Source organism: Protomyctophum parallelum, assembly GCF_964188405.1.
Source record: "Protomyctophum parallelum genome assembly, chromosome: 22".
In the NCBI taxonomy this organism is placed as follows: Eukaryota; Metazoa; Chordata; class Actinopteri; order Myctophiformes; family Myctophidae; genus Protomyctophum; species Protomyctophum parallelum.
In genome coordinates, this window is record NC_139714.1 from 33,132,611 (window position 1) to 33,158,564 (window position 25,954).

A 25,954-nucleotide genomic window follows, 5' to 3' on the forward strand; every position below is an offset into this window, starting at 1 on the left:
ATTAAAGCCAAAATCACATAAAAACACATTTCATATCGGGCTCCATGGGACTAATTACAAATCTAATGAAATTTGGGGATCTGTGACATGAATACATTTGAAAAGCCTAATCTGTGATTCTGTCCCAGGTGCCCTCTTATCTCATTGATTATTGATTCTGTCCCAGGTGCCCTCTTTAATTGATTATTGATTCTGTCCCAGGTGCCCATGCCCTCGTATCTCATTGCCATCGTGGTGGGAGCCCTGGAGAGCAGGTAATGACACACAAGACTTATTTTTGTATTGATCTGGAGAGCAGGTAATGACACACAAGACTTCTTTTTGTATTGATCTGGAGAGCAGGTAATGACACACAAGACTTCTTTTTGTATTGATCTGGAGAGCAGGTAATGACACACAAGACTTCTTTTTGTATTGATCTGGAGAGCAGGTAATGACACACAAGACTTCTTTTTGTATTGATCTGGACAGCAGGTAATGACACACGGGAAAACAAACGAACAACAAAAAAATACAAACTAAAGAAACGACCAAGGAACAAAAGAGTAATAAAGTCACCGCTTAATCGGCTGCCACTAAATAACCCAAAGAGTGCTTTTTTTTTCATCTGTTCCATTCCCAGAGTGATCGGGCCGAGGTCTCGAGTCTGGTCCGAGAAGGAGTATGTGGACAAGGCAGCCTTCGAGTTCTCTGAGGTGAGTCTGGTCTCTGAGGTGAGTCTGGTCTCTGAGGTGAGTCCGGTCTCTGAGGTGAGTCTGGTCTCTGAGGTGAGTCTGGTCTCTGAGGTGAGTCTGGTCTCTGAGGCGAGTCTGGTCTCTGAGGTGAGTCTGGTCTCTGAGGCGAGTCTGGTCTCTGAGGTGAGTCTGGTCTCTGAGGTGAGTCTGGTCTCTGAGGTGAGTCTGGTCTCTGAGGTGAGTCTGGTCTCTGAGGTGAGTCTGGTCTCTGAGGCGAGTCTGGTCTCTGAGGTGAGTCTGGTCTCTGAGGTGAGTCTGGTCTCAGAGGTGAGTCTGGTCTCAGAGGTGAGTCTGGTCTCTGAGGTGAGTCTGGTCTCTGAGGTGAGTCTGGTCTCTGAGGTGAGTCTGGTCTCTGAGGCGAGTCTGGTCTCTGAGGCGAGTCTGGTCTCTGAGGCGAGTCTGGTCTCTGAGGTGAGTCTGGTCTCTGAGGTGAGTCTGGTCTCTGAGGTGAGTCTGGTCTCTGAGGTGAGTCTGGTCTCAGAAGGAGTTCTCTGAGGTGAGTGTCTCTCTCTCTGCTTGTTAAAGACCATGATGCACCTCTTCTTCCTGTTAAGTGGCATACACAGGATATGGCTGCTCCTTCGTTACGTCAGTGGTTCCCAAAGTGGGGTCCGGGGACCCCCAGGGGTCCTTGAGGGAGTTCCAGGGGGACCGGGGACCCCCAGGGGTCCTTGAGGGAGTTCCAGGGGGACCCCAGCTAAATGATAATTAGGAGCCAAATGGACCCTTATGGGTCTGTAACTTATGGTTTTGTACACTCAAGAGTTAAATCAACTTTAAATTGGGGGTCCCAGTCCAGAGATATAAATTCCATTAAATGGGGGTCCGTAGAACTAATGCATGTCAAACTGGGGGTCACTGAAATTAAACGGGTTGAGAATCACTGCTAGAGCCGTAAAGATCTCCTCTCATGGAGGACCCTGGCATGTCTCTAGAGCCGTAAAGATCTCCTCTCATGGAGGACCCCGTAAAGATCTCCTCTCATGGAGGACCCTGTAAAGATCTCCTCTCATGGAGGACCCTGGCATGTCTCTTCACACGGGGGTCCGCGGGCCTAATTAGTCTAGATTTGGCCATCCTTGCCCTGAAACCGTTTGTGAACCACTGCTGTTGCGTCTCTCTCTCTCAGACAGAGACCATGCTGAACCACTGCTGTTACGTCTCTCTCTCTCTCAGACAGAGACCATGCTGAACCACTGCTGTTACGTCTTTGTCTCTCTCAGACAGAGACCATGCTGAACCACTGCTGTTACGTCTCTCTCTCTCTCTCAGACTGAGACCATGCTGAACCACTGCTGTTACGTCTCTCTCTCTCTCTCTCAGACAGAGACCATGCTGAACCACTGCTGTTACGTCTCTCTCTCTCAGACAGAGACCATGCTGAACCACTGCTGTTACGTCTCTCTCTCTCTCTCAGACAGAGACCATGCTGAACCACTGCTGTTACGTCTCTCTCTCTCTCTCAGACAGAGACCATGCTGAACCACTGCTGTTACGTCTCTCTCTCTCTCTCTCTCAGACAGAGACCATGCTGAGCCACTGCTGTTACGTCTCTCTCTCTCAGACAGAGACCATGCTGAACCACTGCTGTTACGTCTTTGTCTCTCTCAGACAGAGACCATGCTGAACCACTGCTGTTACGTCTCTCTCTCTCTCAGACAGAGACCATGCTGAACCACTGCTGTTACGTCTCTCTCTCAGACAGAGACCATGCTGAACCACTGCTGTTACGTCTCTCTCTCTCTCAGACAGAGACCATGCTGAACCACTGCTGTTACGTCTCTCTCTCTCTCTCTCAGACAGAGACCATGCTGAACCACTGCTGTTACGTCTCTCTCTCTCTCTCAGACTGAGACCATGCTGAACCACTGCTGTTACGTCTCTCTCTCTCTCTCAGACAGAGACCATGCTGAACCACTGCTGTTACGTCTCTCTCTCTCTCTCAGACAGAGACCATGCTGAACCACTGCTGTTACGTCTCTCTCTCTCTCTCAGACAGAGACCATGCTGAACCACTGCTGTTACGTCTCTCTCTCTCTCAGACAGAGACCATGCTGAACCACTGCTGTTACGTCTCTCTCTCTCTCTCTCTCAGACAGAGACCATGCTGAACCACTGCTGTTACGTCTCTCTCTCTCTCTCAGACAGAGACCATGCTGAACCACTGCTGTTACGTCTCTCTCTCTCTCTCTCTCAGACAGAGACCATGCTGAACCACTGCTGTTACGTCTCTCTCTCTCTCTCTCAGACAGAGACCATGCTGAACCACTGCTGTTACGTCTCTCTCTCTCTCTCAGACAGAGACCATGCTGAACCACTGCTGTTACGTCTCTCTCTCTCTCTCAGACAGAGACCATGCTGAACCACTGCTGTTACGTCTCTCTCTCTCTCTCTCAGACAGAGACCATGCTGAACCACTGCTGTTACGTCTCTCTCTCTCTCTCTCAGACAGAGACCATGCTGAACCACTGCTGTTACGTCTCTCTCTCTCTCTCAGACAGAGACCATGCTGAACCACTGCTGTTACGTCTCTCTCTCTCTCTCAGACAGAGACCATGCTGAACCACTGCTGTTACGTCTCTCTCTCTCAGACAGAGACCATGCTGAACCACTGCTGTTACGTCTCTCTCTCTCTCAGACAGAGACCATGCTGAACCACTGCTGTTACGTCTCTCTCTCTCTCTCAGACAGAGACCATGCTGAACCACTGCTGTTACGTCTCTCTCTCTCAGACAGAGACCATGCTGAACCACTGCTGTTACGTCTCTCTCTCTCTCTCAGACAGAGACCATGCTGAACCACTGCTGTTACGTCTCTCTCTCTCTCTCTCAGACCGAGACCATGCTGAACCACTGCTGTTACGTCTCTCTCTCTCTCTCTCAGACAGAGACCATGCTGAACCACTGCTGTTACGTCTCTCTCTCTCTCTCTCAGACAGAGACCATGCTGAACCAATGCTGTTACGTCTCTCTCTCTCAGACAGAGACCATGCTGAACCACTGCTGTTACGTCTCTCTCTCTCTCAGACAGAGACCATGCTGAACCACTGCTGTTACGTCTCTCTCTCTCTCAGACAGAGACCATGCTGAACCACTGCTGTTGCGTCTCTCTCTCTCTCTCAGACGGAGACCATGCTGAAGACGGCAGAGGACCTGGCGGGCCCTTACGTCTGGGGCCAGTATGACATCCTGGTGCTGCCTCCCTCCTTCCCTTATGGAGGGATGGAAAACCCCTGCCTCACCTTCGCCACCCCCACCCTGCTGGTACGTACGTCAGAACCCCCACCCTGATGGTACGTACGTCAGAACCCCCACCCTGCTGCGGTGGGGGTCTCTGAATGTTATAGAGTCTGGAACTACAGCTCCCCAAATCTATTCATCATTTCCGCTCACAAAAGATATATTTTAAAATTAGCTTGTTATTATTATTATTTCCATTTCTGCTAAGCAGCACGCTATATACTGTATGCTTAGATGATTTCTATTTATATTAGCATACATCTGCGCGACTGTAAAGACGAAACGGAAGTGGGGAGGAGGCTCCACTTCCGCTTCATATTTTACTCGTGATCAGAGCTTCCGTTGCTCCAGACTGTATGACGGAAGCATTTATAGTTGACTCATGATCAGAGCTTCCGTTGCTCCAGACTGTATGACGGAAGCATTTATATTTTACTCATGATCAGAGCTTCCGTTGCTCCAGACTGTACGACGGAAGCATTTATATTTTACTCATGATCAGAGCTTCCGTTGCTCCAGACTGTATGACGGAAGCATTTATATTTTACTCATGATCAGAGCTTCCGTTGCTCCAGACTGTACGACGGAAGCATTTATATTTTACTCATGATCAGAGCTTCCGTTGCTCCAGACTGTACGACGGAAGCATTTATATTTTACTCATGATCAGAGCTGCTGTTGCTCCAGACTGTATGACGGAAGCATTTATATTTTACTCATGATCAGAGCTTCCGTCGCTCCAGACTGTATGACGGAAGCATTTATATTTTACTCATGATCAGAGCTTCCGTTGCTCCAGACTGTACGACGGAAGCATTTATATTTTACTCGTGATCAGAGCTTCCGTTGCTCCAGACTGTACGACGGAAGCATTTATATTTTACTCATGATCAGAGCTTCCGTCGCTCCAGACTGTATGACGGAAGCATTTATAGTTGACTCATGATCAGAGCTTCCGTTGCTCCAGACTGTACGACGGAAGCATTTATATTTTACTCATGATCAGAGCTTCTGTTGCTCCAGACTGTACGACGGAAGCATTTATATTTTACTCATGATCAGAGCTTCCGTTGCTCCAGACTGTATGACGGAAGCATTTATATTTTACTCATGATCAGAGCTTCCGTCGCTCCAGACTGTATGACGGAAGCATTTATATTTTACTCGTGATCAGAGCTTCCGTCGCTCCAGACTGTATGACGGAAGCATTTATATTTTACTCGTGATCAGAGCTTCCGTTGCTCCAGACTGTATGACGGAAGCATTTATATTTTACTCATGATCAGAGCTTCTGTCGCTCCAGACTGTATGACGGAAGCATTTATATTTTACTCATGATCAGAGCTTCCGTTGCTCCAGACTGTATGACGGAAGCATTTATATTTTACTCATGATCAGAGCTTCCGTCGCTCCAGACTGTATGACGGAAGCATTTATATTTTACTCATGATCAGAGCTTCCGTTGCTCCAGACTATACGACGGAAGCATTTATATTTTACTCGTGATCAGAGCTTCCGTTGCCCCAGACTGTACGACGGAAGCATTTATATTTTACTCATGATCAGAGCTTCCGTCGCTCCAGACTGTATGACTGAAGCATTTATATTTGACTCATGATCAGAGCTTCCGTCGCTCCAGACTGTATGACGGAAGCATTTGAACATTGCGAGAGGCAACAGTCTGGCTAGACTAACCAATGCCTGAATGGCCACAACCATCCATTCTGATGGTCATCTGCTGGTCATTATTCACAATTAATATTTCATTATCATACATTGTTGTCTCCATATCTTGCAGGCAGGAGACAGGTCCTTGTCAAATGTAAGTAAACAACCTTCCAATGGTAGTGTAATCTGATACTGTACATGTCTGTTGCTGTACAGTAGTCATGCTGAGCTGTGTGTGTGTGTGTGTGTGTGTGTGTCTGTGTCAGGTCATTGCCCACGAGATCTCCCACAGCTGGACTGGGAACCTGGTAACCAACAAGACCTGGGAACACTTCTGGTAAGGCAGTGTTTTTCAAACCCGTCCTCCAAATTTGACTTGGTCCAAAACGGCCTCAATCTTTTAGGTCAAAGGTCAAATGTTTGGGGAGGGGGGTAAAAAATGCCTGAATGTTTGAAAGTTCGTTTGAGAAGTTTCAAAAGGATCATCTTAGATGTTCAGTCCAACACCTGCACATGTTTGGATATTTACTAGTCTATGTTCATGTTTGGATATGTACTAGCCTATGTTCATGTTTGGATATGTACTAGCATATGTTCATGTTTGGATATGTACTAGCCTATGTTCATGTTTGGATATGTACTAGCACACAGTCTATTTATTTATTATTGTCTCCATGGCGACGGGTGTATTTATTATTGTCTCCATGGTGACAGGTTGTATTTATCCTTGTCTCCATGGTGACAGGTTGTATTTATTATTGTCTCCATGGTGACAGGTTGTATTTATCCTTGTCTCCATGGTGACAGGTTGTATTTATTATTGTCTCCATGGTGACGGGTTGTATTTATCATTGTCTCCATGGTGACAGGTTGTATTTATCATTGTCTCCATGGTGACAGGTTGTATTTATCCTTGTCTCCATGGTGACAGGTTGTATTTATCCTTGTCTCCATGGTGACAGGTTGTATTTATCCTTGTCTCCATGGTGACAGGTTGTATTTATCATTGTCTCCATGGTGACAGGTTGTATTTATCATTGTCTCCATGGTGACAGGTTGTATTTATCCTTGTCTCCATGGTGACAGGTTGTATTTATCCTTGTCTCCATGGTGACAGGTTGTATTTATCCTTGTCTCCATGGTGACAGGTTGTATTTATTATTGTCTCCATGGTGACAGGTTGTATTTATCCTTGTCTCCATGGTGACAGGTTGTATTTATCCTTGTCTCCATGGTGACAGGTTGTATTTATCCTTGTCTCCATGGTGACAGGTTGTATTTATACTTGTCTCCATGGTGACAGGTTGTATTTATCCTTGTCTCCATGGTGACAGGTTGTATTTATCCTTGTCTCCATGGTGACAGGTTGTATTTATCATTGTCTCCATGGTGACAGGTTGTATTTATCCTTGTCTCCATGGTGACAGGTTGTATTTATCATTGTCTCCATGGTGACAGGTTGTATTTATCCTTGTCTCCATGGTGACAGGTTGTATTTATCCTTGTCTCCATGGTGACAGGTTGTATTTATCCTTGTCTCCATGGTGACAGGTTGTATTTATCATTGTCTCCATGGTGACAGGTTGTATTTATCATTGTCTCCATGGTGATAGGTTGAACGAGGGTCACACGGTGTATCTGGAGAGGATGATTGGCCGGTCGATGGAGAGTGAACAGTTCAGGCAGTTCAAAGCCATGGGAGGCTGGAAGGACCTGCAGGACTCGGTACACACACGCATGCACACACACACGTACACACACACGGCACGCAAACACACACGGCACGCACGCACCACACACACACACACACCACACAGACACCTACCTACAGCAGTGGTTCCCAAACCTTTTAGCCTTTTGACCCAAAACAGAAATTAGACATTCTCCCGGGACCTATAGTGAAAATAGCAGATCTACACGCTCGCAATGCGTCTCTTGGCACCACGCTGTGAGCTTGTAGATCGGCTGATTTCACTATGTCCTTTCTTCTAATTTATGGAATTTCTTACGTTTTTCTTTTATGAAGTTGCTGAGAAAAAAAAAAGCGTTTCGCTTTTTTGGGGGAATGTTTTTTGAAAGGATAATTAAAGAACAAATTTAGGAAACACAAACTAAGGGAACGATGTGACTGCGACCCACACATGGGTCCCAACCAGGGGGGCAGTCAGCCAGATATTTCGTGAAGCCTCATTTGAAATCGGTAGTTCATATAATGGCCTGTTGTGGCGCTGGACTGGACCCAAAAAGCCCCATAGCTCCATAGAGGCCCATGTATTTTGGCCCAACTTCACCTAGACTGTATTACCTTAATAAACATGGTCATGAATACTTTCTTCTTCCAGTCACTAGTTTAAAGTCTCATTTCTAATGTCATAATATTCTTTTTGGAAAATTATGGTCCCATTAATTAAAAAAATGACCATAAAGAAAAAAAAACATCGCGTATGTTCTGAGGGGCGTGGCTACCGTTACAGTCTATGATCGGGATTCCCCTCCCACTCGAGTCAAAATAAAAACCAACGGAGAAGAAGGGGGGAAGTCCCGCCTCGTTGTCTGGGCAGCCAATGGCCAGCTGGTCCAAAACGGAGCCAGCCAATGGCCAGCTGGTACCAAACGGATCTAGAAAGATGGCGACTTACAGTGCAGGAATAACAGGCTTCATTTTACGTCCATGTTAGACCCGGCGAACGCTTTGTCCATATTTTTTACAGTCTATGGTCCCAACCCACTGTTTTTCTTGAGTTAAAGGAGAATTCCATACTAAAAGGCTTTCTTACCTTTCTTTGTAGTTGTTACGTCCCCACCAAAGAGGTCCAGGTGTTATTTTGTGCAAAAGCTCCTTTTTGGCTATTTCCCCTACCATAAGCCCTAAATGAATTGCATTGAATTGAATGTGAATTGAATGGGGCTATGGGGTGTTGTACTAATTCGCTTATTTCCATCGCTTGTATATATCCTCTCTTCATAATGTAAATAATAACCCAAGCGGCACACTTTACTACTTATTTCGATGGAAATAAGCGAATTAGCACAACACCCCATAGCCCCATTCAATTCCCATTCAAGTCAATGCAATTCATTGAGGGCTTATGGTAGGGGAAAAGGAGTTTTTGCACAAAAAAACACCTGGACCTCTTTGGTGGGGACGTAACAACTACAAAGAAAGGTAAGAAAGCCTTCTAGCATGGAATTCTCCTTTAAAGTTGTTCCTATAATGTTCTGTGTTTACAACCCGCTGACTGCTGTTCCTCCATACTACCTATCTGTCTCTCCCAGGTCAACACATTGAATTAAAGTTGTTCCTATAATGTTCTGTTTCCAACCTGCTGTTCATCTTTAATATCTGTCTCTCCCAGGTCAACACATTGAATTAAAGTTGTTCCTATAATGTTCTGTCTGTTTCCAACCTGCTGTTCATCTTTAATACCTATCTGTCTCTCCCAGGTCAACACGTTCCTGCTGTTCATCTTTAATACCTATCTGTCTCTCCCAGGTCAACACGTTCCTGCTGTTCATCTTTAATACCTATCTGTGTCTCCCAGGTCAACACGTTCCTGCTGTTCATCTTTAATACCTATCTGTCTCTCCCAGGTCAACACGTTGAATTAAACCTGCTGTTCATCTTTAATACCGATCTGTCTCTCCCAGGTCAACACGTTCGGGGCCGACAACCCTCTGACCAGTCTGGTCCCCAGCCTCCATGAAGTGGACCCCGACGACGCCTTTTCCTCTGTCCCGTACGAGAAGGGCTTCGCTCTGCTCTACCATCTAGAAGAGCTCATGGGTGGCCCAGGTAACAATATTATATATATCTACCATCTAGAGGAGCTCATCGGTGGCCCAGGTAACAATATACCATCTAGAAGAGCTCATGGGTGGCCCAGGTAACAATATACCATCTAGAGGAGCTCATGGGTGGCCCAGGTAACGATATTATATATATCTACCATCTAGAAGAGCTCATGGGTGGCCCAGGTAACAATATACCATCTAGAGGAGCTCATGGGTGGCCCAGGTAACGATATTATATATATCTACCATCTAGAGGAGCTCATGGGTGGCCCAGGTAACAATATTATATATATCTACCATCTAGAGGAGCTCATGGGTGGCCCAGGTAACAATATTCATTCATCTTACAATTTAGGCATTTATCAGACGCTCTTAATCCAGAGCGATTTACAGTAAGCAAGAACAAAACATGACTGCTTCCTTTCTCGACTTTCAGGAGGTGTAGTTACATATTTTATATGAATAGTTCTCTGGCCATGCAAGACTAAATGAGCCTTAATTCATCTCACGTGTGAACATATTTCACTGTTTTGTGACACGTAGATGCTTGTTAAATAATAGCTGAGGTTACCAAACAAGCCTCAAACCGTTGCATGTTGACTTCCTGCTTTCACAATAATGTGTGTGGTCTGAGTGTTTGTAGAAAACATGGCTCTGCATCTGAGAAAAGGCAATGCTCTGAATATTGTATAATTATACAAAAATGCCATAATTTCTCACATTTATATATCTTGCCGAACCACACCTCCGCCCTGATGAGTCTGGTTTTAGTGAGAAATGAGGGTACTGGTGTGCTCAACTCTAAAGTCTTCAGAGTAGGATGTTGTGCTGACCCAGAAAGAACAAAATGGCTCATTGACTTGTCAGCACTTGCAAGTACATTAAGTATGTAACTCTTCCAATAACGCACAGCAGCAGCAGAAGTACATTAAGTGTGTAACGCTTCCAATAACGCACAGCAGAAGTACATTAAGTGTGTAACGCTTCCAATAATGCACAGCAGCAGCAGAAGTACATTAAGTGTGTAACGCTTTCAATAACGCACAGCAGCAGCAGAAGTACATTAAGTGTGTAACGCTTTCAATAACGCACAGCAGCAGCAGAAGGAAACGGCCTTCTGCTGTTTCCTCATTGTTGGGGGTGATGTGCATAGCAGTGTCCTAAAACCACACACACACACACAATAGGTTCTATTGATAGACTTTTAAACTGGTTAATCCGGTTAAATCAGTTTAGAATTAAACATGAGTTGAAAACAACATGCAATTCAATTCAATTCAAAGGGCTTTATTGGCATGAGAAAACATATGTTACATTGCCAAAGCAGAAAGAACAATACAGCAATACAATCAAAACAAATGATGTACTTTGAAGGTCAGAATCTTCAATAGATCAACTTCTATGTACCAAGATCACTCGATTCAGGTATAGTGCAGCAATTTACACAATGATTAGTCTTTAGGGTGGTTGTGTTCCATTTGATATCCTTCTCCTATCACAGCAACTCACAAATCTTGCTGCTGTGTTTGCACATTGTTGTACTTCGCCCAGCAGATAGGGGAGTTTTTTGTCATTGGTCATGTTTTCAAAACCTCCGTGTGTGTGGTTGTAATCTGTGGGAAGTATGTGTCTCTGATGTCTTGGTACAATGGACAGATGGTTAGGAAGTGTAGCTCGGTTTCCACTTCATTTCGTGTGCAGTGGGTGCATAGTCTGTCTTCTCTCGGGATACAGGTCTGCCTATGACGGCCTTTCTCCATCGCGAGACTGCAGTGCTCACTGAGTCTGTACCTAGTTAAGATTTTCTTTGTTTTGGGTCGGTCACGGTGCTCAGGTATTCTGCCACTGTGTATTCTCTGTTTAGGGCCAGATAGCATTCTAGTTTACTCTGCTTTTGTGTTGCTTCTTTCCATGTGTCAGATAGTTTTCCTTTTGCTGTTTTATAATTTGGTTTAGTCCAATGGGTTTTCTATCTTGTGGCTCTGTTTGTGTTTGTGCCCGGAGTTCCAGGGCCAGCTGGCTGAGGGGGCATCTCTCTAGAGTTTCACTGTCTGTGAGTGCCTTGTTATGGAGTGCATCTAGGTCACTTTCATGGTTAATATTATAAACTCATTGACCGTTCCAGAGGTGTTCATGGTTAATATTATAAACTCATTGACCGTTCCAGATGTGTTCATGGGTTTCGTCAAGTCCTACATCCAGATGTTTTCCTACAGCAGTGTCACCACGGAGGATTGGAAGAACTACCTGTTCACCTACTTCAAAGACAAGGTAACGTGAACTACCTTAAGGTAACAGGACTGGTGATCAAAGACAAGGTAACGTGAACTACCTTAAGGTAACATGACTGAATGAAGTCCTCTGTGGTCGTTTATGCATTAAGTAGAAAACGGTTCCACTTGGTTTCTAATCTGCATCCTGTTGTTCTGTTCGCTGCAGGTTGACATTCTCAACAAGGTAGACTGGAATGCTTGGATGAACACTCCAGGAATGCCCCCGGTCCAACCCCGGTGAGTACCTTAATGCCCCCGGTCCAACCCCAGTGAGTACCTTAATGCCCCCTCTTAATGCCCCCGGTCCAACCCCAGTGAGTACCTTAATGCCCCCTCTTAATGCCCCCGGTCCAACCCCAGTGAGTACCTTAATGCCCCCTCTTAATGCCCCCGGTCCAACCCCAGTGAGTACCTTAATGCCCCCGGTCCAACCCCAGTGAGTACCTTAATGCCCCCGGTCCAACCCCAGTGAGTACCTTAATGCCCCCGGTCCAACCCCAGTGAGTACCTTAATGCCCCCGGTCCAACCCCAGTGAGTACCTTAATGCCCCCGGTCTAACCCCGGTGAGTACCTTAATGCCCCCGGTCCAACCCCAGTGAGTACCTTAATGCCCCCTCTTAATGCCCCCTCTTAATGTGAGCTTCTAGTAGGTGGCGGTAATGCACCATTTAGGTTTGCCAACCGCCATGAAACCCGATGGAAGAAGATGCATTATTAATACATGAATACATATTTGTACAGTATTTGAACAAAAAATGAAATCAAATATACAAGGCCAATTTACATGTAAATGGCCCCTCATTTTCAATTTCCTTTAGATCACACAGACTACATAATCTATCCTCAACCGTACCTACATATCTGTCTCAATATCCAGACCAAGTATCCTAGTCCTACATATCTGCCTGTCTCAATATCAATATGCAGACCAAGCATATCTGCCTGTCTCAATATGCAGACCAAGTATGCCAGCTCTAATTTGGGCTCATAGTGATCGTTTCTAATCGTTTTAAATGTCCATTAATTTCACGTTATCATATTCACATATTATTCTCATCTTAAATATGGGGCCAGCTCCTCCTCCTGTCTACATGTGTCCTTGGGCAAGACACTGAACCCCAAATTGCTCCCGATGTGCTGGTTGGTACCTTGCATGGCTTCCGCCGCAATCGGTGTGTGAATGTGTGAATGTAATGCACAATGTAATGCACAATCTATCTAAAGGCGCTATATAAATGCACCATTTACCATTCATTATTCCTGTCTCCTAATAATGTTACCGGCCACCTCACGCAGATACGGGAAGTAAAGCAAAGTTGGCCTCTCTTGCTAATTCTCCTCTTGGATGTAGTTCAGGGTTTATTCAATAAGGTTAGGAAGCGAAGACATGGACTCCCATGTTGCTCCCTGAAAACAAAGTAATGCTTTTTTGGGTCGTCCACTCACAGTTAACAGTCTTTGTATTGAGTTTGTGCTTGAAATGTACTGTCATTCTGCAAACTGTCCACCCAAGTTATTTTATTTTAATGTGCATATCTTGTATTTCCTGTTCCAGATATGACACAACGCTGGCTGATGCGTGCATTGCACTGTGTCGGAGATGGGTTCAGGTAAGGATTGTTACATCGCCTGCTGTGTGGGGTCCGGGGACCCCCAGGGGTCCTTGAGGGAGTTCCAGGGGGTCCCCAGCTAAATGATAGTTGGGAACCAAATGGACCCTTATGGGTCTGTATTAACTCTGAGACCGTAACGGGTCCATTTGGTTCCATTTGTACACTCTCAGAGTTAAAATAACATTGATTTTACAATATAAATTGGGGGTCCCAGAGATAGAAATGCCATTAAATGTGGGTCTGTACTGTAGACTAATATGCATGTCAAACTGGGGGTCCTTGAAATTAAACGGGTTGAGAATCACTGCTAAAATCTTCTCTTATGGGGGTCTCTGGCATATCTTTTCAAATGGGGGTCTGTGGGCTATTAAAATTTAAATAGTATTAAACCTTGTCCTCCTAAATAGTATCTCCTCTCCTCTCCTCTCCCTTCTAAATGCACTCCTCTCCTCTCCTCTCAGGCCACAGAGGGAAACCTTGGGGGTTTCAAAGAAGCAGACCTGAAGACGTTCTCTTCACACCAGCTCATTGAATTCCTGTCCCTCCTCCTCCAAGAGGTAAGTTGATTGATATAAGTATTTATTAACAGTTTGCAGAATTACAGTACATTTCAAGCACAACTCAATTCTCCATTTTCAGACCGCAGCCATCTTGCCCGCAAGGTGATACTAGGTATTAAACAACGTAAAAATCACCAACATTGCAGCTGTCGGGAAAGCTTGAATTATCCTCTTTCAATCTGTAAAGTGTTAAAAATCCACCGTAGACATTTTATGAGCTCCTTCCTGTCAGAAAATAATCATCTACAAGGAATTTCTTAAGTATCAGAGTATGGAAGCGCTCGTTATCAGTAGAGCAACCTCCTGCTGCGTCCTGCATGATGTGCACATTCTAAACAGGTGGTACGCATGGGCTGTTGAGTGATAGTCAACGAGCGCTTCCAAACTCTAACACTAGAAAAAAAATCAACTGCAAGGAATTTCTTGACGGGAAGGAAAATGTCTACGGTGGATTTTTAGTAAACAAACACTTTACAGATTGAAAGAGGACAATTCAAGCTTTCCCTACAGCTGCAATGTTGGTGATTTTGATGTTGTTTAATATAATTAGAGAGGACTTTTCTGTTTGGATGAACGGGCTGTCTGTGGGAAGTGTCACCTAGGTATCACCTTGCTGGCATGGTCTGAATATGGAGAATACAAAGACTGTGGACGACACCATAAAGCACTACACTTGTTTACAGTGTCCACCTTGTTCAATTCATCAAAACATTTAGTGACGTACAAATAGACACTTCTATAAAGCCAAAGAACAGGAATTCATCATAGAGGAGGTAAAAAGGCAAAAGAACATGAGGGGAAACAGGGGTGGGGGGGGATTCAGATTTTACGGGGGCCAGTTTCGAATTGCAGCCGTCCGTAGGTGCCCTTTGAGCAGTTTTTATTTTTATTTTTTTTGCGGCTTACGCCTTTTATTGATTTTTTGAAGGGACAGACAGTAGGCTGACAGGAAACGGGAGAGAGATGGGGGGATGACATGCAGTAAAGGCCGTGTCGGGTCCGGGAGTCGAACCCGCGGCACACTGCGACTGGATTACCAGTCCGGTGCCCAGACCGTTACGCTACGGCCTGGGCCCCCTTTGAGCGGTTTTGAAGGAGTCTAGGGATTCACGCAACCTGCTCGCCCTAACGGCTATTCACGTGCCTGCAGTATGTGGTCCCTGGAACAACGTATTTTCAGATGGGCGTTGCTGGCCACATGCATATAATTCTGAGGGTCCTTGACTTGAAAACCACAGACATAGAAACATAGCTTTCAAATGTCTAAATGTGTTAAGCTTCCCAGCGACCTGATTCTGGCTGTTTCTCCTGATTCTGTCGGTTTCTCCTGATTTCTGGCCGTCTCTCCAGGAGCCTCTCCCACTCGGCCACGTGCAGAAGATGCAGGAGGTTTACAACCTCAACACCTTCATGAACGCAGAGATCCGTTTCAGGTGAGAACAGAACCTCAACATCTGTGTTATTGTCTCGTCCATAACTCTGCATACAGTATGACAAACATTAGAGCTAAATACTGTTGTCTATAACTGACACACATTAGAGCTAAATACTGTTGTCTATAACTGACACACATTAGAGCTAAATACTGTTCTCTAACTGACACACATTAGAGCTAAATACTGTTGTCTATAACTGACACACATTAGAGCTAAATACTGTTCTATAACTGACACACATTAGAGCTGAATACTGTTGTCTATAACTGACACACATTAGAGCTAAATACTGTTGTCTATAACTGACACACATTAGAGCTAAATACTGTTGTCTATAACTGACACACATTAGAGCTAAATACTGTTCTCTAACTGACACACATTAGAGCTAAATACTGTTGTCTATAACTGACACACATTAGAGCTAAATACTGTTCTATAACTGACACACATTAGAGCTAAATACTGTTCTCTAACTGACACACATTAGATCTAAATACTGTTGTCTATAACTGACACACATTAGATCTAAATACTGTTGTCTATAACTGACACACATTAGAGCTAAATACTGTTCTATAACTGACACACATTAGAGCTAAATACTGTTCTCTAACTGACACACATTAGAGCTAAATACTGTTCTCTAACTGACACACATTAGATCTAAATACTGTTCTATAACTGACACACATTAGAGCTAAATACTGTTCTCTAACTGACACACATTAGAGCTAAATACTGTTCTCTAACTGACACACATTAGAGCTAAATACTGTTGTCTATAACTGACACACATTAGATCTAAATACTGTTGTCTATAACTGACACACATTAGAGCTAAATACTGTTCTCTAACTGACACACATTAGAGCTAAATACTGTTGTCTATAACTGACACACATTAGAGCTAAATACTGTTCTATAACTGACACACATTAGAGCTAAATACTGTTCTATAACTGACACACATTAGAGCTAAATACTGTTCTCTAACTGACACACATTAGAGCTAAATACTGTTCTCTAACTGACACACATTAGATCTAAATACTGTTCTATAACTGACACACATTAGAGCTAAATACTGTTCTCTAACTGACACACATTAGAGCTAAATACTGTTCTCTAACTGACACACATTAGAGCTAAATACTGTTGTCTATAACTGTCACACATTAGAGCTAAATACTGTTGTCTATAACTGACACACATTAGATCTAAATACTGTTGTCTATAACTGACACACATTAGAGCTAAATACTGTTGTCTATAACTGACACACATTAGAGCTAAATACTGTTCTATAACTGACACACATTAGATCTAAATACTGTTCTATAACTGACACACATTAGAGCTAAATACTGTTCTCTAACTGACACACATTAGAGCTAAATACTGTTGTCTATAACTGACACACATTAGATCTAAATACTGTTCTATAACTGACACACATTAGAGCTAAATACTGTTCTCTAACTGACACACATTAGAGCTAAATACTGTTGTCTATAACTGACACACATTAGAGCTAAATACTGTTGTCTATAACTGACACACATTAGATCTAAATACTGTTGTCTATAACTGACACACATTAGATCTAAATACTGTTGTCTATAACTGACACACATTAGAGCTGAATACTGTTCTATAACTGACACACATTAGATCTAAATACTGTTCTATAACTGACACACATTAGATCTAAATACTGTTCTATAACTGACACACATTAGAGCTAAATACTGTTCTATAACTGACACACATTAGAGCTAAATACTGTTCTATAACTGACACACATTAGAGCTAAATACTGTTCTATAACTGACACACATTAGAGCTAAATACTGTTGTCTATAATTGACACACATTAGATCTAAATACTGTTCTATAACTGACACACATTAGAGCTAAATACTGTTCTATAACTGACACACATTAGATCTAAATACTGTTCTATAACTGACACACATTAGATCTAAATACTGTTCTATAACTGACACACATTAGAGCTAAATACTGTTCTATAACTGACACACATTAGAGCTAAATACTGTTCTATAACTGACACACATTAGAGCTAAATACTGTTCTATAACTGACACACATTAGAGCTAAATACTGTTCTATAACTGACACACATTAGAGCTAAATACTGTTGTCTATAACTGACACACATTAGAGCTAAATACTGTTGTCTATAACTGACACACATTAGAGCTAAATACTGTTGTCTATAACTGACACACATTAGATCTAAATACTGTTGTCTATAACTGACACACATTAGATCTAAATACTGTTGTCTATAACTGACACACATTAGAGCTGAATACTGTTCTATAACTGACACACATTAGATCTAAATACTGTTCTATAACTGACACACATTAGATCTAAATACTGTTCTATAACTGACACACATTAGAGCTAAATACTGTTCTATAACTGACACACATTAGAGCTAAATACTGTTCTATAACTGACACACATTAGAGCTAAATACTGTTCTATAACTGACACACATTAGAGCTAAATACTGTTGTCTATAATTGACACACATTAGATCTAAATACTGTTCTATAACTGACACACATTAGAGCTAAATACTGTTCTATAACTGACACACATTAGATCTAAATACTGTTCTATAACTGACACACATTAGATCTAAATACTGTTCTATAACTGACACACATTAGAGCTAAATACTGTTCTATAACTGACACACATTAGAGCTAAATACTGTTCTATAACTGACACACATTAGAGCTAAATACTGTTCTATAACTGACACACATTAGAGCTAAATACTGTTCTATAACTGACACACATTAGAGCTAAATACTGTTGTCTATAACTGACACACATTAGAGCTAAATACTGTTGTCTATAACTGACACACATTAGAGCTAAATACTGTTGTCTATAATTGACACACATTAGATCTAAATACTGTTCTATAACTGACACACATTAGAGCTAAATACTGTTCTATAACTGACACACATTAGAGCTAAATACTGTTCTATAACTGACACACATTAGAGCTAAATACTGTTGTCTATAACTGACACACATTAGATCTAAATACTGTTGTCTATAACTGACACACATTAGAGCTAAATACTGTTCTATAACTGACACACATTAGAGCTAAATACTGTTGTCTATAACTGACACACATTAGATCTAAATACTGTTGTCTATAACTGACACACATTAGAGCTAAATACTGTTCTATAACTGACACACATTAGAGCTAAATACTGTTGTCTATAACTGACACACATTAGATCTAAATACTGTTCTATAACTGACACACATTAGATCTAAATACTGTTCTATAACTGACACACATTAGAGCTAAATACTGTTGTCTATAACTGACACACATTAGAGCTAAATACTGTTGTCTATAACTGACACACATTAGAGCTAAATACTGTTGTCTATAACTGACACACATTAGATCTAAATACTGTTCTATAACTGACACACATTAGAGCTAAATACTGTTCTATAACTGACACACATTAGAGCTAAATACTGTTGTCTATAACTGACACACATTAGAGCTAAATACTGTTGTCTATAACTGACACACATTAGATCTAAATACTGTTCTATAACTGACACACATTAGATCTAAATACTGTTGTCTATAACTGACACACATTAGAGCTAAATACTGTTCTATAACTGACACACATTAGAGCTAAATACTGTTGTCTATAATTGACACACATTAGATCTAAATACTGTTGTCTATAACTGACACACATTAGAGCTAAATACTGTTCTATAACTGACACACATTAGAGCTAAATACTGTTGTCTATAACTGACACACATTAGAGCTAAATACTGTTGTCTATAATTGACACACATTAGAGCTAAATACTGTTCTCTATAACTGACACACATTAGAGCTAAATACTGTTCTATAACTGACACACATTAGAGCTAAATACTGTTCTCTAACTGACACACATTAGATCTAAATACTGTTGTCTATAACTGACACACATTAGAGCTAAATACTGTTGTCTATAACTGACACACATTAGAGCTAAATACTGTTGTCTATAACTGACACACATTAGATCTAAATACTGTTCTATAACTGACACACATTAGAGCTAAATACTGTTCTATAACTGACACACATTAGAGCTAAATACTGTTGTCTATAACTGACACACATTAGAGGTAAATACTGTTGTCTATAACTGACACACATTAGATCTAAATACTGTTCTATAACTGACACACATTAGATCTAAATACTGTTGTCTATAACTGACACACATTAGAGCTAAATACTGTTGTCTATAACTGACACACATTAGAGCTAAATACTGTTGTCTATAACTGACACACATTAGATCTAAATACTGTTCTATAACTGACACACATTAGAGCTAAATACTGTTCTATAACTGACACACATTAGAGCTAAATACTGTTGTCTATAACTGACACACATTAGAGCTAAATACTGTTGTCTATAACTGACACACATTAGAGCTAAATACTGTTCTATAACTGACACACATTAGAGCTAAATACTGTTGTCTATAACTGACACACATTAGAGCTAAATACTGTTGTCTATAACTGACACACATTAGATCTAAATACTGTTCTATAACTGACACACATTAGATCTAAATACTGTTGTCTATAACTGACACACATTAGATCTAAATACTGTTCTATAACTGACACACATTAGAGCTAAATACTGTTGTCTATAACTGACACACATTAGAGCTAAATACTGTTGTCTATAACTGACACACATTAGAGCTGAATACTGTTGTCTATAACTGACACACATTAGAGCTAAATACTGTTGTCTATAACTGACACACATTAGAGCTAAATACTGTTCTATAACTGACACACTAGATCTAAATACTGTTGTCTATAACTGACACACATTAGAGCTAAATACTGTTCTATAACTGACACACATTAGAGCTAAATACTGTTGTCTATAACTGACACACATTAGATCTAAATACTGTTCTATAACTGACACACATTAGAGCTAAATACTGTTGTCTATAACTGACACACATTAGATCTAAATACTGTTCTATAACTGACACACATTAGATCTAAATACTGTTCTATAACTGACACACATTAGAGCTGAATACTGTTGTCTATAACTGACACACATTAGAGCTAAATACTGTTCTATAACTGACACACATTAGAGCTAAATACTGTTGTCTATAACTGACACACATTAGATCTAAATACTGTTCTATAACTGACACACATTAGAGCTAAATACTGTTGTCTATAACTGACACACATTAGATCTAAATACTGTTCTATAACTGACACACATTAGATCTAAATACTGTTCTATAACTGACACACATTAGAGCTGAATACTGTTGTCTATAACTGACACACATTAGAGCTAAATACTGTTCTATAACTGACACACATTAGAGCTAAATACTGTTGTCTATAACTGACACACATTAGATCTAAATACTGTTGTCTATAACTGACACACATTAGAGCTAAATACTGTTCTATAACTGACACACATTAGAGCTAAATACTGTTGTCTATAACTGACACACATTAGATCTAAATACTGTTCTATAACTGACACACATTAGAGCTAAATACTGTTGTCTATAACTGACACACATTAGATCTAAATACTGTTGTCTATAACTGACACACATTAGAGCTAAATACTGTTCTATAACTGACACACATTAGAGCTAAATACTGTTGTCTATAACTGACACACATTAGAGCTAAATACTGTTCTATAACTGACACACATTAGAGCTAAATACTGTTCTATAACTGACACACATTAGATCTAAATACTGTTCTATAACTGACACACATTAGATCTAAATACTGTTGTCTATAACTGACACACATTAGAGGTAAATACTGTTGTCTATAACTGACACACATTAGATCTAAATACTGTTCTATAACTGACACACATTAGATCTAAATACTGTTGTCTATAACTGACACACATTAGATCTAAATACTGTTGTCTATAACTGACACACATTAGAGCTAAATACTGTTCTATAACTGACACACATTAGAGCTAAATACTGTTCTATAACTGACACACATTAGAGCTAAATACTGTTCTATAACTGACACACATTAGATCTAAATACTGTTGTCTATAACTGACACACATTAGAGCTAAATACTGTTGTCTATAACTGACACACATTAGAGCTAAATACTGTTCTATAACTGACACACATTAGATCTAAATACTGTTGTCTATAACTGACACACATTAGAGCTAAATACTGTTCTATAACTGACACACATTAGAGCTAAATACTGTTCTATAACTGACACACATTAGAGCTAAATACTGTTGTCTATAACTGACACACATTAGATCTAAATACTGTTGTCTATAACTGACACACATTAGAGCTAAATACTGTTGTCTATAACTGACACACATTAGAGCTAAATACTGTTCTATAACTGACACACATTAGATCTAAATACTGTTGTCTATAACTGACACACATTAGAGCTAAATACTGTTGTCTATAACTGACACACATTAGAGCTAAATACTGTTCTATAACTGACACACATTAGATCTAAATACTGTTGTCTATAACTGACACACATTAGAGCTAAATACTGTTGTCTATAACTGACACACATTAGAGCTAAATACTGTTCTATAACTGACACACATTAGATCTAAATACTGTTGTCTATAACTGACACACATTAGAGCTAAATACTGTTCTATAACTGACACACATTAGAGCTAAATACTGTTCTATAACTGACACACATTAGATCTAAATACTGTTGTCTATAACTGACACACATTAGATCTAAATACTGTTGTCTATAACTGACACACATTAGATCTAAATACTGTTGTCTATAACTGACACACATTAGATCTAAATACTGTTGTCTATAACTGACACACATTAGATCTAAATACTGTTCTATAACTGACACACATTAGAGCTAAATACTGTTGTCTATAACTGACACACATTAGATCTAAATACTGTTGTCTATAACTGACACACATTAGAGCTGAATACTGTTGTCTATAACTGACACACATTAGAGCTAAATACTGTTGTCTATAACTGACACACATTAGATCTAAATACTGTTGTCTATAACTGACACACATTAGAGCTGAATACTGTTGTCTATAACTGACACACATTAGAGCTAAATACTGTTGTCTATAACTGACACACATTAGAGCTAAATACTGTTCTCCATAACTCATATTTCTTCAAAACGACACACGTTAAAATGAGGCAAGGCGATTAAAAGAACATTTAAAAAGGAGAGAGAAAGCAGCAGCAGTAAAATAAGGAAAAACATCATTGGTAAAATGGTGTTAATGCATTTCAAACGGGCTTTTTGAAATTGGTTCTTGTTTTGGGGGCAGTTTGTGGCGACTGGCGAGTTCAAACTCACTTCTGTTGTCGGTGTGTTCCAATGTAACTCCTGCCTCCCTCCACTAGGTGGCTCAGACTGTGTGTAAAGTCATTTTAATGTAACTCCTGCCTCCCTCCACTAGGTGGCTCAGACTGTGTGTAAAGTCATTTTAATGTAACTCCTGCCTCCCTCCACTAGGTGGCTCCGACTGTGTGTAAAGTCATTTTAATGTAACTCCTGCCTCCCTCCACTAGGTGGCTCCGACTGTGTGTAAAGTCCAAATGGGAGGATATGGTTCCGACGGCCCTGCAGATGGCGACGGATCAGGGGAGGATGAAGTTCACGCGACCTCTCTTCAGGTTTACTACCATTATTCTACATCTGCCGTGGTCTAGTCCATAGACTCTAGTAATAGAGTCCATAGAGTAATAGAGCACTGAAGTCTGACGTCCATATCGGTAGAGGGCGCAAATCTACGGGTTCATGTACTTTTTATTTGCATTGTAATCCGAATAGGAGGGATTTTAGACCGCCTCATATAAGAACTCTGTCATCCCGGCCGTTTCACTCATATGGATATGAAGAATCAACTGACTGAGAGAAAACCCTATTGTTACTGCTACTGAATTAGTTACATTTTCACTAGAAACAGACTGTATCATATATGAGTGACTGACTGTCTTAAACGATACAGAGACACCTCCCTGACAATATAACGATACAGAGACACCTTCCACAGAGAGGTGTTTAACTCTTTCATGTCGGTTCTTCCACAGAGAGGTGTTTAACTCTTTCATGTCGGTTCTTCCACAGAGAGGTGTTTAACTCTTTCATGTCGGTTCTTCCACAGAGAGGTGTTTAACTCTTTCATGTCGGTTCTTCCACAGAGAGGTGTTTAACTCTTTCATGTCTGTTCTTCCACAGAGAGGTGTTTAACTCTTTCATGTCTGTTCTTTCCACAGAGAGGTGTTTAACTCTTTCATGTCGCTTCTTCCACAGAGAGGTGTTTAACTCTTTCATGTCTGTTCTTCCACAGAGAGGTGTATAACTTTGAAAAGTACCGCGCGGAGGCCGTGCGCGTGTTCCTGGCCCACCGCGCGGCCATGCACTACGTGACCGCCGGCCTGGTGGCCAAAGACCTGAAGGTGGATTCCAACGCCAGCACCGCTTCCTAGACCAGCGTCGTACTCTGACCAGTATTAATGCTGATTGATTACACCTCTGTACTCTGACCAGTGTTAATGCTGATTGATTACACCTCTGTACTCTGACCAGTATTAATGCTGATTGATTACACCTCTGACCAGTATTAATGCTGATTGATTACACCTCTGTACTCTGACCAGTATTAATGCTGATTGATTACACCTCTGTACTCTGACCAGTATTAATGCTGATTGATTACACCTCTGACCAGTATTAATGCTATTAAACCTGTGTGTCGGCAAAAAGGCACTTAATTAACGGCAGTCGTTTCTCACTCTCTACAGTCTAACTAACCCTTCCTACCTAACCTACCTAACCCTCTCTACAGTCTAACTAGCCCTTCCTACCTAACCTACCTACCCCTCTCTACAGTCTAACTAACCCTTCCTACCTAACCTACCTACCCCTCTCTACAGTCTAACTAACCCTTCCTACCTACCCCTCTCTACAGTCTAACTAACCCTTCCTACCTAACCTACCTAACCCTCTCTACAGTCTAACTAACCCTTCCTACCTAACCTACCTAACCCTCTCTACAGTCTAACTAACCCTTCCTACCTAACCTACCTAACCCTCTCTACAGTCTAACTAGCCCTTCCTACCTAACCTACCTAACTCTCTCTACAGTCTAACTAACCCTTCCTACCTAACCTACCTAACCCTCTCTACAGTCTAACTAACCCTTCCTACCTAACCTACCTACCCCTCTCTACAGTCTAACTAACCCTTCCTACCTAACCTACCTACCTCTCTCTACAGTCTAACTAACCCTTCCTACCTAACCTACCTACCTCTCTCTACAGTCTAACTAACCCTTCCTACCTAACCTACCTAACCCTCTCTACAGTCTAACTAACCCTTCCTACCTAACCTAACCAACCCTCTCTACAGTCTAACTAACCCTTCTTGGCTTTGCAAGGGAACGTTTATTATGTAGAATGGATGTTTTGTGTGTGTTTGAGTGTGTGTGTGTGTGTGTGTGTGTGATATGCAGGGCCGTGCACACATAGGACATCAAAGGGGGCTTCAGCCCCTGCCCTTTTACCCGTCTGTAAAACAACTGCCCTTTTACCCGTCTGTAAAACAACTGCCCTTTTACCCGTCTGTAAAACAACTGCCCTTTTACCCGTCTGTAAAACAACTGCCCTTTTACCCGTCTGTAAAACAACTGCCCTTTTACCCGTCTGTAAAACAACTGCCCTTTTACCCGTCTGTAAAACAACTGCCCTTTTACCCGTCTGTAAAACAACTGCCCTTTTACCCGTCTGTAAAACAACTGCCCTTTTACCCGTCTGTAAAACAACCCTCTCCAGACCACGAATACACCATTTACTACATGGTGGAAGAAATGCCTCTCCTCTCCTTTCCATGCTGGAAGGAAGGCAGCGAATTTCTTTTTTCCCCAAAGTCTCCTGAACTTGGAACACAGTATTTTGCGTTTGTTTATAAATCCATGTCGTTACACACCTGCATCTCCACTAGCTAAAGAGTGCAGGGTTGCGCACCTGAAAATAGCTGATCTACAAGCTCTCAACGCATGCAGTGCAACGTGTTGTGAGCTTATAGATCTGCTATTTTCGTCCAAAAGTGCCCTTTTGTGCACGTCCCTGATGAAATGACATATGGTGTATGTAAGAATGCATTTCAGGGCATAGACTCTTTTGTATTACTATGGTGCTGATAACCTTTGACCCAAATCTATTAATAAAAACACTTCCAACTAGAAAAGTGTGAAAAAGTGTTATTCATTTTTTATTTATATTTTCTTTGAGGAAATTGTCAATATATTTAGTAATAGTTTTATTCATCATAAATCATAGCTTAGTTTTTATTTCGTTTTTTCATACTTTATTTAGATTTTTTTTGTCAAATATTACTCATTCGTTGAGGAAATTGTCAATATATTTCGTCATAGTTTTAATCATCATAGTTTAGTTTTACATTTTCGTCCGTGGAAAAAATGTGGTCGATGAA

General features: G+C 41.3%; 1 protein-coding gene and 1 long non-coding RNA gene across 3 annotated transcripts in view; one reads left to right on the top strand and one right to left on the bottom strand.

Annotated features, from left to right (window-relative positions):
* LOC310879700 (leukotriene A-4 hydrolase-like) overlaps positions 1–24,063 on the top strand; it is a 35,856-nt gene extending 11,793 nt beyond the window's left edge. For both annotated transcript variants that reach the window (XM_083794513.1, XM_083794514.1), the window contains 14 exons: positions 202–254; positions 623–695; positions 3,857–3,997; positions 5,772–5,795; positions 5,908–5,978; positions 7,255–7,366; positions 9,290–9,434; positions 11,601–11,704; positions 11,873–11,943; positions 13,263–13,317; positions 13,782–13,877; positions 15,231–15,313; positions 23,029–23,133; positions 23,811–24,063. In XM_083794513.1, the coding sequence (XP_083650639.1) occupies positions 202–254; positions 623–695; positions 3,857–3,997; positions 5,772–5,795; positions 5,908–5,978; positions 7,255–7,366; positions 9,290–9,434; positions 11,601–11,704; positions 11,873–11,943; positions 13,263–13,317; positions 13,782–13,877; positions 15,231–15,313; positions 23,029–23,133; positions 23,811–23,949 (1,272 nt within the window). In that variant the 3' untranslated portion in view covers positions 23,950–24,063. The remainder of the gene's footprint in view (positions 1–201; positions 255–622; positions 696–3,856; positions 3,998–5,771; positions 5,796–5,907; positions 5,979–7,254; positions 7,367–9,289; positions 9,435–11,600; positions 11,705–11,872; positions 11,944–13,262; positions 13,318–13,781; positions 13,878–15,230; positions 15,314–23,028; positions 23,134–23,810) is intronic.
* LOC310879702 lies at positions 23,909–24,996 on the bottom strand. The gene is made up of 4 exons (XR_014571032.1): positions 24,808–24,996; positions 24,209–24,279; positions 24,072–24,103; positions 23,909–24,000 (listed from the first exon to the last, which is right to left on the bottom strand). It is a non-coding gene; the product is annotated as an uncharacterized lncRNA (long non-coding RNA).
* Positions 24,997–25,954: the final 958 nt, after the last annotated feature.